The 14,207-nt window shown below is 56.6% G+C and overlaps 1 protein-coding gene across 20 annotated transcripts in view; it reads right to left on the bottom strand.

Annotated features, from left to right (window-relative positions):
- Positions 1 to 5,126: 5,126 nt before the first annotated feature.
- MAD1L1 (mitotic arrest deficient 1 like 1) overlaps positions 5,127 to 14,207 on the bottom strand; it is a 414,177-nt gene continuing 405,096 nt past the window's right edge. For all 20 annotated transcript variants that reach the window (XM_003895654.5, XM_017956539.3, XM_017956540.3 and 17 more), the window contains one exon: positions 5,127 to 5,539. In XM_003895654.5, the coding sequence (XP_003895703.1) occupies positions 5,381 to 5,539 (159 nt within the window). In that variant the 3' untranslated portion in view covers positions 5,127 to 5,380. The remainder of the gene's footprint in view (positions 5,540 to 14,207) is intronic.

Here is a 14,207-nt window from a genome sequence, read left to right as displayed (position 1 = left end):
GACGTGCAGTACGTGTCTATCATAAATAAACTATGCATTGAAGAAAACGCCAGGTAGTGAGGAATGCCGGAAGAAAGGATAGAGCTGGCTCAGGAGATGAGCAGAAGGGAGGCCTCACTCGTGGGTGAGGATGAGTTGGGCAGCTCCGGCTGCTGTAACCAAAGCCCAGAAGATGACCCACCAGGGTGGCCTCCGCCGCAGCAGTTCTTTCTCGAGGTTCTGGGGGCCCAGGTCCAAGATCAGGGCATCAGTCGGCAGGTCCTGTTTCCCCGGAGCCTCTCCCTGTGGTTCTCAGAGGTGTGGTTCCCACCTCTGCTTGCTGGGATCTGGGACTCAATGTTGTGTTTTGCTTTGGTTCAGAACTATGGAAGTTGTGGAAAATGCTGTCAATTTTACTTTAAGACGAGAACCTGGTGTTTCTGTGCGTCACCATTTTCAATAAAACTTCTTGAGGGTGTTGGCAGCAACAGCAAAACCCAGTGAAGTACATCGGTAGATGTTTCTGTGGAAAATTTCCAAGACGTATTGTCAAGTGAGAAAAATCAAGCTGTGGAACAATATGTAGGGATTTTAAAACCACACAGGCCCCCCAGGGAAGCAAAACCGTGTGTTTTCGTGTGTCCATATGGCAGGTGTGCATATCCACCCACAGGCGGGAGAGTCTGGGATGGGAGCCAGAAGGGGACTTCTCCTTTTCACTCTACGTTCCTCCTGTATTGTTGGAGGGATCTGTGTTTTGTTTTAGTGTTAAAAATGCATTGGAATTGTGCAGTTAAAGAAAACGTAAAACAAAATGAGACTGCCAGGCTGAGCCAGCTGATGTCTGGACTGGGCTCCTAGCGCCTCCTTGCTGGGCCTCTCTCACTGTGCGACTTCGGACAGGGAACTCCTCGTCTCTGGGCTGGAAGCAGGAATTTAAGCATTCTGGTGAAGCCGCCTGTCCTCAGGGTGCAAGCATGCATGCACACAGGTGCATACATATGCAACCATGTGCACACATGGCTATGCACCAATACACATGCAGTCGTGTGTACACACATGTACAATGCACACGTGGCCCACACCAGCACACACGTGCACAGTCATGCTTGCACACAGGTGCACATATGCACCTATGTGCACACATGACATGCACCAATACACGTGCAGTCACACATGCACACGTCACATGCACACACATGCTCATGTACACAAACCATACAGGGATACATGCACATACACATGCCTCTATGTACACATGTGCACACAGGGCTACACACCAATATACATGTGCAATTATGCACACACGGCACATGTACACGCATGCTCACGTGCACACACAAACCAAGCCTGGGTACATGCACTGCACATGCCTGTATGTACACATGTGTACACGGGTCGTGTGTCCAGGCGTGGCAGTGGTGCATACCCACACCTCTGCATGTACATGCCTGCAAACACACTCCGGTATGTATGGCCTGAGGTTCTGAGTCCCTGGACCTCTGAGTCTCCCTCCAATGCTGTCTCTGGATGAAGGTCCCGGCCCTCGCCTGCCCCGGTGTCCTGGCGACATTTTAACAGGAGGGCAATGGGCCAAGTTTAACTCAGACGCTGGGGCCTGGAGGGGCAGCTGAATTTGCAGTCGAGAGAGCAGGGTTTGAGTCCACACCCAACACAGACTGGCAGAAGGCGTTGGTGGGCCAGCCCCTGTCTTTCTGCACTGAGGTCTCCTCTCCTGACAAGACCAGACTTGCAGGATCATTATGGGATGGGGATGAGCATTGCCAATTGGCAAGTTCCAAGCCGACGAGAGCCTCCGTGTGTACGAGCTGCCCGAGAGACTTGTTAAAGGTGGATTCTCACATTGTTCCAGGCGGGACCTGAGGACCTGCCTTTCTCAGGCACTTCCAGGGACCCCACTCTGAGGAGTGAGAGGCTGCACAAACCCAGGGATTTCTCCAGAACTTTCGCGAGGTGTCTGCGGGAGGGAGAGAGACAGAGACTCACCTTGCAAGGGTCTTGTGCTGGCTGCCCCATGCCAGGCGCAGTGGGAGGGAGGGAGGGAGGGAGGTTGGTCCCTCGGAGGCCCCGGCAGGTGGCACTGTCCTTCCCGGCCTGCCAGGAAGTTGGAAGGAGCCCTGGGGCCCCCCAAATCCTGTTACATCCTGGCAATTACAGTTTATTGCTGCGGCACTAATCCCTTAAAATTAGTCATTAGCGGCTTAAGAACCATTTAGCGTTGGGTGCCCACTAAGGAGCTGGGGGAAGCGGGGAATCTGCCAGAACCAGAACTTTGGCCTGGCGGCCAGGGCTGGGCGGGGCCCAGGGCCCGGCGGTGCCTCCCGGGGTCCTCACGCGCTGTTTCTTTCCCATTCCACCTGGCAGACGCGTGAAGAGGATTTGACAAACTCGTGGGGAAGGTTTATTAAATCAGCCCGCGAGGGAGATGTGTTATCAGAGATCTCTTCTCTCTCCAGCCCACCCAGACACGTCCCTCGGGGGTGTGAGGGCTGCGCCCCACCCCTGCCTCTTCCCAGGAAAGGAGAATCCCACAATCTGAGTAGAGCCGGAGCTGCTGCATCTCAGCGCTGGCTGGGGGCCCAGCCTGGTGTAGACCCTCCCGGGGAGCCGGCAGGGGAGGGGCCAGCCCCAGGCTCCCCCCGAAAGGAAGGTGCTTTGGAGACCCCTGGCTGTGGAGGGGGAAGGGGAGACCAAGGCACAAAGGAGCCGCGGGTCCGGATGCGGACGTGAGGTTGCACTGGGGACAGGGTGGTTGTCTGTGGCCCTTTAGCTGCCAAGCCTGTCCCGATTGCCACAGAAGCTGGGGTGGAAGGCAGGTGTGGGCAGTGGCCCAGGCTGCAGCAACCAGAAGGTTCAGCAGCCTCAGATCTTGGGAAGGTGACACAAGGACTTGGGGACAGTGGGTGGAGTCCTGTGGCCACGGGGTCTGTGGCTGTGGGATCCCCTGGTGCGGTGTTTCTGGCGTGGGTGGAGTCCGTGGCCAGTGCTCCTTGGCCACCAGGTTTGGCATCGGTGATGGCAGAGTCAGCGGTCCCAGGGTCCCGGAGCTGTGGGGTGTGTGTCCACCAGGGGAGTCAGTGCCAGAGCCACCTGAGGCTGAGCCACCTCTCCACCCTCCCGTTTTCTCAGCCTCTGCCCCAAATCCTCCCGATAAATTCCATTCCTACCTGGGCTGGCTGGAGTTTAGCTCTGGTCTTGCCATCAAGACCACCACCTTTGGGGGGGCTCCTGCCTGGACCTGGACCTGGCTGTCACCCACCAGGGACCACTCCTCCTGCTGCCCCCAGGGCAGAGGCTGCGGGCTTCTGTTCTGCCTGAGGGCCCAGCCCTCTGTCCTCCCCCAGGACAGCCCCTGACCTCCAGCCTCTGGGCCCATCCTCTCCCCGCTTCTCACCTGTTGGGGTCCCACCCGCCTTCAGGGCCCAGTCAGACCCCATCTCCTAAATTGCCTTGACAAGAACCGACCCCTGCCCCTCTGTGTTCACAGCCAGGGTGGTGCTGGCTCCCTGGTCCTGAAGGGCCAGCTGAGTGGGGCTCGGTCCTGGAAACCCCAGCTCCATGAGTGTGTCGGGGGGCCGTCACCGGGGCTGCTGGCAGTGAAAGAGTGGGTGGGAACAGGCACCTCGGCGCTCAGGCTGTGGCTTGGCAGGAATGGTGATGGGGAAAGCAGGGTGGTGGGGGCTGGGGTGCCAGGACCCTGGGATTGGCCTGGGGGGTATTGGCGGAGGACAGCCCAAAGGCTAGACCAGGGCACCCGTTCTGATCATCTGTGGCCGTGGGAGCAGCATCTTGCGTGGGCCCCGGTGTGCTCAGCTGAGACCAGGGCTGCGATGGGGCCGGGCAGTCTGGGGCTCCTGGTTTCAGTGTGAGAGCCAGTGGCTGCCCAGCTCTGGCGGGGCCGTGTCTGTCTGAGGCACATGTGTGTCCAGGGGCCGAGCCAGAGCAGAACAGCCTTTGCCTGACATGGAAACGTCTCACTTCTCCTCTTGTCTGCACAGCCTGCGTCCCGCACAAAGCCTCGTGCAGCTGAACCCCACGGGCCTCCGAGGACCCCTCCATCAAACCCTTTGTGCCCAGGAACAGAAGCCAACACTGAACGGTGACGTTGGGGGGTTGGGAGAGGACATGCAGGAGGAATCAGGGGCTTCCTGTCTCAAGGCTGCGGGGTTTCCTGTCTCAAACCCATCTCTCCCAGTGGGCCACTTAGAGGACAGTCCCCCCAACTTTCCCCGAGACCTGGAGGAAAAGGGCTTTCATGAAGGGTTTGCAGAGCCTGGTGGAGTGCTTTAACGGTGGGCGGGGGGTGCTGCGAGTGGGGTTTGTGGAGCTGGCGTTCTAATGGTGGGCGGGGGGTGCTGGGAGTGGAAAGTAGCGGGTGAGGCGGGGATGGCAGAGCTGGAGCTGCCTCGCCCTTGAGAAGTCTGGGTGGAGGCGGCAGCCCTGGGCATGGCCCTGGCCCACAGTTCGCAGGCAGGAGGCAGGGGCCACCCTCCCCGGTCCTTCCTCCCCTGGCCCCTGCCTCAGGTCTCCCTCGTCTCAGCAGCGGCGTCTCTGCAGCGAGGCCGTTCCCCTGGCTGCACCGGCTCCCCTCTGCTGGGCTCAGACAGGGGCACCTGTACCTCTAAGGCCGGGGCTGCCGAGCCGAGTGGAGGGGACTCGCTCTCCAGCCTCGAGGGCCAGGTGCTCCATCTGCCCTGTGGGGTGGAGTCACCGCACGCCCCTGGCTTTGGTGCTGCCAGCCGGGTCCAGGCCCTCCCTTGGCCCTGGAGTGACGGGCACAGAGGGCAGTCTCCCCTCGATGTGCCCTTATCTGTGAAGACAGTCCCCCCAACCCCCGTGCCTCCGTCCGGGTTCCATCAGCAAAGGGAAGCCCCGGAGCTGGGGCCCGGCCTCGAGGCAGAGCTGGAAGCTGCTAAGCGGAGGGGCCTCAGCCCATGGTGGTGGGGAGGGCACCCCGGCCACCCTTGGTCCCAGCTGCCACCTGTGCGCTGGCTGTGCATTCCCTGAGTGGAGATGCCTGACCCCCGCAACGCTGGGCTACGGATGGTGGTGTGCTAACAGAGCTCCTTCCGCTCCTCCCTCCCACCCTGCTAGGGCTGGGCCACAGACACACAGGGTGGGTGGACTGTCTGGGGGAGAAGACTTTATTTCACAAGGTGAGGAACCTGGGCTGGCAGCCGACGCCTGCACACCAGGCTCCGGGACACACAGCGTCTGCACGTGGGGAGGGTGCTGGCCACCCCAGCAGAAGTCTGACGTAGGTCTCGGCGTGTCTGTCAGTCATACCGCTGCCGCGGGGCTGGAGAGGCAGGACGTGCACCCAGCCTGTGGCTAGCGGGGCAGGGGACCCGCAGGTCCGGCCGAGCGGAGCGGCTGCAGGCTAGGCCACGGTCTGGCGGCTGAAGAGCTCGAGGGTGAGCGAGCTGAGGAAGGCGGGGATGCTGTCCTGGCGTCGCAGGTGCACCTCGATGAGCTCGCCCACGGTGTGCGAGAACTCCGTCTCCAGCAGCTGCATCTTGGAGCCCGAGGGGCTGGTGGCCTGTGGGGCAGGTAAGAGACAGGACAGCGGTCAGCCTGGCAGGCCTCTCTCCCTCTCCCCTCCCTCCCTACACAGCCCCTCCAGCCATGGGGGCTTCCCTTGGCCTGAGGACCTGGACAGGGATAGATGTGTCCTTAACCCTGCCAGGCCTTATTCCAGGTCACCTAAAGGGACTGAATTAACCCAGGGCAGGGTCTCTGTCGTCTACACTGTCATGTGCACAGGCAGCTGGGGGTCCCAGGCATTGCGGGGTGTGCCCACCCAAGGCGCTGCTGCCTCGCCCTTCCCTCCTCTGCCTGGGGGGCTCCAGCACCTGTCTACGTACCTGTGACTGGCCCCAGTGCCACTCTCCACTGAGGCTGGAGGACCCCACGCCCTGGGCAAGTCCCGCAATGCCTTCCAGACTGCCTGGGGCCCCACAACCTAGGTTTCCCCACTTGTGAGGGGGTGCTGGGGCCAGGCGGGGTCTGGCTCTGTGGGTTCTGCAGCCCAGAGGGCAGCCTCCTGTAACTGGAGAACGGGCAAGGAGGAGATGGCCTGGTGACCAGGAGCTTCCAGACAGCACGGCAGGTGCCAGGGGACACAAGGCAGGACCTACAGGGTTCAGGTCATGCAGCAGGTCTGAGTGAGCTGCTGTGCCACCATCCTGGGCTGTGGGGAGTGGACAGAGGCCCTTCTGAGCAGGGACTTGGTCATCTCTCTCCCTCCCCAGCTGCCCCCGAGAGCCAGCCCCACCCCGGTCGGCACAGGGCAGAGGGCTCTGGCATGGACCCACTTCCCACTCTGGAGACCACAGCAGAGATGCCGCAGGTGGGAGGGGACACACCTGTGACACACACACTCCCAAATACGGGGAGACCCCTGCTTCCCAAGCCAGGGTGCTCGGTCTCCAGACAGCTCTCACCAGGAACGACTTCTTGCTGATGCCCAAATCTGCCCAGGTGCCTGCTGGCTGGTTCTGCCCCAGTGGGCACCCAGGCCCTGACTGTCCACAGGGCTGGCAGGTGTCCCACACAGCCCCAGGTCAGGCAGGACACAAACTCAGCCCACCAGAAAGCTCCCTCTCAAACCACGTCCCTGAAAAGTCCCGAACCCAGAATATGCCCGAACTCCCACAACTCCACCATAAAGAGGACAGGGCCCAACTAAGGGGCCCTTGAACATCTTTCCAGAGAAGAGCCACACATGGCCAACGAGCTCATGCCAGGATGCCGGGCACCGGGGAAATGTGAACCGCACTGAGCGAGACACGGACCCGCCTCACGCCGACGGCCACAGAGAGCAAACAGCACAAGCTGCTGGGTGGAGGGGAATCCGACCCTCCGCGTCGGTGGTGGGGGCGTGTGTGGGGCTGCCCCTGCAAACAGCTGGCGGCTCCTCAAAGAGCTGAACGCAGAGTCCATGGGCCCAGCACGTGCCCGCGTGCCCAGCCAGGGGGTCTGAGCGCTGATGTCCCCGGCAACACGATCCCATCCCTAACAGATGGGAAGTGGAACCAGCCCTCAACCGTCGGAGACAGAAAACCGGGTTTACCCGTCAACACTGCTTCATACAGCTGAACTCTGAGACATGCTGCCACGCGGGTAAACCCCCAAAACATGCCCAGCCAGACACAAAGACGAGTCGGCACAACTCCACGCCTAGGGGATGTCCTGGAGGGGCACATCAGGGCTCAGGGCCGGTGGAAAGGCGCCACAGTTAGACTGTGGTAGCGGCTGCACACTGGATGTGCCGGGAAGAACGGAACCGTAGACTTGAGGGTGAGCCGCATGTGTGTGCATCAGAGCTCAGGAAACTCTTGTAAAGCACTCCTCTGGCAGGCAGCCCTCTGGGAACCCTCCCCAGGAGCCACAGGGCAGCCTGGCTGCACCCAGCTTCATCCTGGCAGCTCCCTGTCCACCGGGACCTGAGCTGGGCCCGGCCCTGATGGCGCCGCCCCCCGCTCCACCTTGCTGCCTGGCCTGTTCCTGCACCTCCTGTTTCTCAGGAGCCGTCCCCCTGCCCTCCCCCTGTTCCTGCTGCCTTAATACATTTGGCCTTGTCATAGTTCAACACAAACCATTTTTAAACAAAAACAAGAGAAACCACTCTGACCTTTTACTGAGAAAATCCTTTCATTTCTGCCTTCTGCTCTTGATTCTGAATTTCTCCCCCTAAATGTCAGAGGGGCTGATTCTCCTGCAGCTGCCGGGCAGGGGTGGGAGGCAGTGTGGGAAGAAGTCTCCTTAGCCTGCACCTTCGCCCTCCTCCCAATCCGGGGCTGGCAACCTGGCTGGGCCTGGAGCACTGAGGTACAGACTCCGGCCAGGCTGGACCGAAGAACAGCTGTTCTCCAGGCACCCACCTTCCCTGGCCCTCAGAGGCTGGCAGGCTTTGGGAGCCTGGCCGTTCTTTTCTAAAAAAATATATATTTTTTAGAGACAAGTCTCACTGTCATCCAGGCTGGAGTGCAGTGGCATGATCATGGTTCACTGCAGCCTCGAACTCCTGGGCTCAAGTGACCCCCCCCTCAGCCTCCTGAGCAGCTGGAATTACAGGCATGTGCCATCACACCTGGCTAATTTTTAAATTTTTTTTTTTTAGAGACAGACTTCAGCTTTGTTGCCCAGGCTTGTCTCAAACTCCTGTCTTGATGTGAGCCTCCTGCCTTAGTTTCCCACGAGGTGAGGATTACAGGCATGAGCTCTGATCATTCTTTATTTGAAACAGGTGCACCCTGCCAGTGTCAGCGAGACAGCTGCTCCCAATGGTAGGCCGGGACGCCCACCCACGGCTCCTACAGCACCTCCTCTCTGCTGGCCTCAAGTGGCTCTGGAAGAATGATGCCCTAAGATTCCGTACTGCCCTCCAGGTTAGGGTGGGGGTGGACAGGGAAAGGCAGGAGTGACCAGTACTACTCTCCTAGCTCAAGCCCCACACAAAGGCAGACCCAGTGTTTGCAAAACACCAGCCCCCTGCGAACAAGTCAACCCGCCCTGCAGCCCACCTCTGACTCTGTTTCCCCCAGCGTACCCGGCCGCATTGGGAGGGGCCGTCCCACTGACTCCGTTTCCCCCAGCGTACCTGGTCTGCATTGGGAGGGGCCACCCCACGGACTCTGTTTCCCCCAGTGTACCCGGTCTGCACTGGGAGGGGCCGCCCCACCTCTGACTCCGTTTCCCCCAGCGTACCCGGTCTGCATTGGGAGGGGCCGCCCCACCTCTGACTCCGTTTCCCCCAGCGTACCCGGTCTGCACTGGGAGGGGCCGCCTCACTGACTCTGTTTCCCCCAGTGTACCCGGTCTGCATTGGGAGAGGCCGCCCCACCTCTGACTCCGTTTCCCCCAGCGTACCCGGTCTGCATTGGGAGAGGCCGCCTCACTGACTCTGTTTCCCCCAGTGTACCTGGTCTGCACTGGGAGGGGCCACCCCACCTCTGACTCCGTTTCCCCCAGTGTACCCGGTCTGCACTGGGAGGGGCTGCCCCACCTCTGACTCCGTTTCCCCCAGAGTACCCCGTCTGCATTGGGAGGGGCTGCCCCACTGACTCTGTTTCCCCCAGCGTACCCGGTCTTAACTGGGAGGGGCCGCCTCACTGACTCCGTTTCCCCCAGCATACCCGGCTGCACTGGGAGGGGCCGCCCCACCTCTGACTCTGTTTCCCCCAGCGTACCCGGCTGCATTGGGAGGGGCCGCCTCAGTCCAACACCCTCAGCGGCACTCTGGCATTAGCAGGACCTGCTGAATGAGTGGCACCTGGCCCATCCATCTCTGCTCAGCCCTCTGCCATGTTGAAATATCACACAGTCCCCAGGTACCTCGTAAATCACTGTAATTAGGGGCTGCTCACTTAAAATTAGAGCGCAATTTTTTAAAAAGCAAATTGCCAGTGAGACACGTTGGCTGTGGCTGGAAATATTTATGGGGCGGCGTGCTTGCTGGCTGTGGCTTCCTCTCCCTTCTGTCTGGCCGGCCCAAGCTGCCACCTGTCTAGTCGGCACATACAGCGGCCGTGTGGCTGGCGGGTGCCCTGGGGGAGACTGAGACACTCGCTCTTAATGAAGACACTCTCAAGTGTCCATTGTGGCCACTGCACTCCAGCCCAGACCCTGACTGGCCTGGCCTGGGGCTCAGCTGCCCCTCTGGAAGCAGAGCGGGCCTGCCCTGGAGGGTCGGGGGCCTCTGCAGCTTGTCTGTGGAACACATGGGCCGGGAAGTGCATGCCCGGCCTCCATTCCAGCTCTGCCACGTGAGCAGGTCTCTGTGCAGTGCTCATACAGTGACCGGGGCTGCGGGGCCTTACTAAGCGCTGGTCCTACCATCCCCTGAGCTGAGCCCCGTGGTGTCCCAGGGGGCACGGACAACAGACACGGAGTGAGGGAGGAGTGCGGGCTGACGAGGCACTTGGAGAGCAGAGACAGCGCCTCTCTCCACACACCACCAACCGCAGGATGTGGTGGGGCTCGGAGGCCAAGGGGGAGGTGTGCGGGATTCCTCTCGAGAGCAAGACTCCCTGCGGCTGAGGGTCCAAGAGCAACTCCATGAATAGGGAAACTCGAGGGGAGGAAGCTAGAGACGGAATGAAAGAAGCCCTGAGTCCTGGCTCAAACAAGCAAAGCTGAAATAATGCATTAAAATGAGAAAACATGCAGGAAATGGAAACGATGCTACTTTGAGATACTGGGAAGTTATGTGAATCCTGTTCATCTGTGGGGTGGCATGAAGAGGTGGAGGCCACACCAGTGGACATCAAAACCAGAAACCAGTCAGCGAAAACAGGAAAACTGGGTAAGTGCCTGGAAATTAAACAGCACACTTCAAAGTAATCCACGAGTCAAATGGGATGCCTCGAAGGAAATAAAAAAGAACAGAATGGAAACAAGAATACAGCATAATAAAATTTGCCGGATGCACCCAAGGCAGTGCTTAGAGGGAAACTGACAGCACTCAATGCCTCTATCAGAAAAGAAGAAAGATCTCAAATCAATTCTCTAAATTCCTACTTTAAGAAACGAAGGCCAAAACAAGCCTGAAGCAGGAGGAGGAAATAATAAAAGTAGGAATGAACGGGAAAACAAAAGACAGTTCTTAAAACCAAAAACTGTTCTTTAAAAAATAGCAATAAGGCCGGCCAGGAGCAGGGGCTTATGCCTGTAATCTTTGCACTTTGGGAGGCCAAGGTGAGAGGATTGCTTGAGCCCTGAAGTTTGAGAACAGCCTGGACAACACAGTGAGATCCCATCTCTACAATCAATCAGCCAGGTGTGGTGGCATGCACCTGTAGCCCCAGCTATTCGGGATCACTTGGGCCTAGGAGTTTGAGGCTGTAGTGAGCTGTGATCACACCACTGCACTCCAGCCTGGGCAACAGAGTGAGACCCTGTCTCAAAATTTTTTTAAAAAGACCAACAACAGTAAAATTGATAAACCCCTAGCAAAGCTGCCAAAGATTAAAAAGAGAAGAGTGAAATGACCAATATCAGAAATGAAATGGAAGTATTATAATAGATCCAGAAGCTATTAAAATAACAATAAAAAATATGACAACGAAATTTGATGCTCATAAAGAACTGGACGGATTCCTGGAGAACCACAGACTACCAAAACGTGCCAAGATAAAATAGACAGCCTCGGTAGTCCTATAACCATTAAATAAATCAAGTTTGTTGTAATTAAAATGCTACTCAGAATCTCCAGTCCCAGATGGTTTCACTGGACAGTTTTACTGAACATTAAATATGAATTAATACCAATTTTACACAATCCCTTTTCAGTTAACAAAAGACAGGGAAACACCTTTCCACTATTAACCTTGTTCTGAAACCAACAAGGATAGTGAGCACACGCAGAAAAATAAGTATGAGTCTCTCGTGAACTTGGATGCAAAAATACTCAACAAATACTAACAAATGGAATCCAGTAATATACAAAAAAGAGTATCACACCCTGACCAAGTAAGATTCAGTGGAGGTGTAAAACAAAGGCTAGTTCAAATTTGAAAATCAATCAATGTTATCTGCCCTATCAACAGGCTAAAGAAAAACAATGCTATGATCCGGTTGACACAAAGCATTTGACAACATTTAATCTCCATTCCTGAAGGGAACTCTTGCAAAGCAGGAATCAAGGCAAAGTCCTCCAGGAAGAACCCTCAGCTCACACTGCTTCGCGGAAGAGCCTGGCTGCCTTCCCTCGTTTGGTCAGCGGGGAGCTGGCTTACCCTACTCATCCTCAACCCAGCACAGGAGCCCCTCACGCCAGGGCATGAAGGTAAGAAAAGGAAAACAGCAGCGCAGGGACTGGAAAAGAAACGAACTGTCCCTACTCGCAAATGACGTGACGGCCCACGTAGAAAACCCTGAGCAATCTGCGGAAAACTCCTCAAACACTAAGTGAGTTCACGAAGGTTGCAGGAAATAAGATGAACATGCAAAAATCAACCACATTTCTATAAAGCAATTGCAAACCAGTGAAAAGCAAAATTAAAAGGCAATACCATTTACAGAACATCTTACATACTTGGGTATAAATCTAACAAAAACTTGCACCGTGTCTGCAGAAAGTCAGGAAATACTGATGAAAGGAATCAAAAGAATGTCTGCATAAATAGATACAATGTTTATGAACTGGAAGACTCAACATAGTAAATACATCAATGTTTCCAAACTTGATCTTTGGTTTTAATGTAATTGCTATCTAAACCTCAGTATAAATACATATTTTTGAAACAGGGTCTTATTCTGTCACCCAGGCTGCAGTGCAGTGGTGCGGTCTTGGCTCACTGCAGCCTCAAGCAATCTTCCTGCCTCAATGTCCCAAGTAGCTGGAACTACAGGTGTGCACCACCACTCATGGCTGTTTTTTGTAGAGATGGGGTCTCCCTATATTGCCCAGGCTGGTCTCGAACTCCTGGGCTCAGGCAATCCTCCTGTCTTGGCTTCCCCAAGTGTTGGGATTATAGGCATGAGCCACCATGCCTGGCCAGCATGATTTTTTTTTTTTTTGGTAGAGATATACAAGATTATTCTAAAATTTATACGGAAAGCAATTCCGAAAAAGAAGAGTGGAGGAACTGCCCTTCCTGATGTTGAGAACTGTACAGCTACAGCACAGCGTTACACGGCTCCTACGTCAGACAGACACGGCTGGGGCAGCGCTGGAGGGGAGATGTGGAGACCAGTGGAACAGAACAGAGGAACCTGAAACAGACCCACAGACACGTCCAGGCCACTTTCTAACAAAGAATATTATACCGTGACCACGTGGGACTTAGTTTAGGTGTACACGGCTAGTTTGGTATTTGAAAAATCAATGTAATCTGCTCTATCAACAGGTTAAAGAGCAAACAACAAATGATCCTATTAATTGATACAGAAAAGTCACAAAAGAGTCACAAAGGCGCTTCAGTGGAGGAAGCACAGTCTTGTCTTTGCTACAGCTGGTGCCAGAGCAGCTGGACATACGTAGTTAAAAAAAATTCTTTTTGACTGAAACCTCACACCTCATATAAAATTTAACTCAAACTGTATCATGAACTTACGTGTAAAACACAGAATTATTTTAAAAAAGAAATCTTCAGGATCTGAATGAGGCAGAGCTCTGAGACTCAACACCAAAGCACGATCCATAGAATAAAATTAAAATGGATAAATGGGCCTCACCAAAACTTTAGGAAATTGCACAGTGAAAGAGCCTGTGAAGCAGATAAAAGGACAAGCTACACGACAGGGTGCCAGCGTCTCCCTGCCTATCTCTCCCGGGATGCCACGGCCACGGGGGACCCTGGCTCCTGGAGGGGCCAGTGCACAGAACCCAGAGGGGTGACTGCAGTGTCTTAACCCCGAGTGGGATTCCTGCCTGTGCCCTGGCCCCACAGGGCAAGGCCGACATCTGTCTTGCTTCTCTCTTTTCCCAGGACAGACCTCACTGGGCTGGAGACTGGCCTGGGCACAGAGGCCACTGTGGCATCAGGGGCCATCGTGAGGACACAGAGGCCAAGGCTGTGGCATCAGAGGCCATCGTGAGGACAGAGAGGCTGGGGCTGTGGCATCAGGGTTCATCGTGAGGACACAGAGGCTGGGGCTGTGGCATCAGGGTTCAACGTGAGGACAGAGCACCCAGGCATTCTTAGACACATCCCTGCTCCCACTGGCCTTCCTGGGAGAAGCACCCCCTTGTTCCAGATGAGAAGCTGCAGCTGCTGGGCCAGGGGACGCATGAACATTCCATGGTCAGATCTGCAAGCGCCACGCGCCTAACTGGACACAGCTCCAGGCGCCTGCTTCCCTGAAGCCCAGTCCTCCTGTCCTTGGTGCTGCAAGCTCCGCTCCCGAGCAGGGCTGTGTGTGGGGAGAGGACAGGAGCCCTCGGGGGAAGTTATGCTGGGAGCCCATTTGTCAGGGGAGGGAGGGCAGGAAGCAAGGTCCATGAGGATGGGGTACCCTGCAGCTGGGTCCTGACCCGGGGCTGCTCCCTCTCCTGGGCATAGACACTGCAGGCAAATAGCAGGCAGTCAGCCTGCCACCACCTCCCAGCCGCCACCACACGCCCTCGACAGACCTTCCAGATAAACGGCTCCATCCTGACTTGAGCACTGCTGGCCCCAACGCCTCCCCTCTTACTCCACCTGCTTGTGTGGGCCTCGGGGCAGAGCTGCCGGCATCGGGGGCTTTCACACCCACCAGACCTA

This window comes from Papio anubis, chromosome 4 (assembly GCF_008728515.1).
Source record: "Papio anubis isolate 15944 chromosome 4, Panubis1.0, whole genome shotgun sequence".
Taxonomy (NCBI): domain Eukaryota; kingdom Metazoa; phylum Chordata; class Mammalia; order Primates; family Cercopithecidae; genus Papio; species Papio anubis.
The sequence above is the reverse complement of the archived record's forward strand: the minus strand, read 5'-3'. Positions and strand labels throughout refer to the sequence as shown.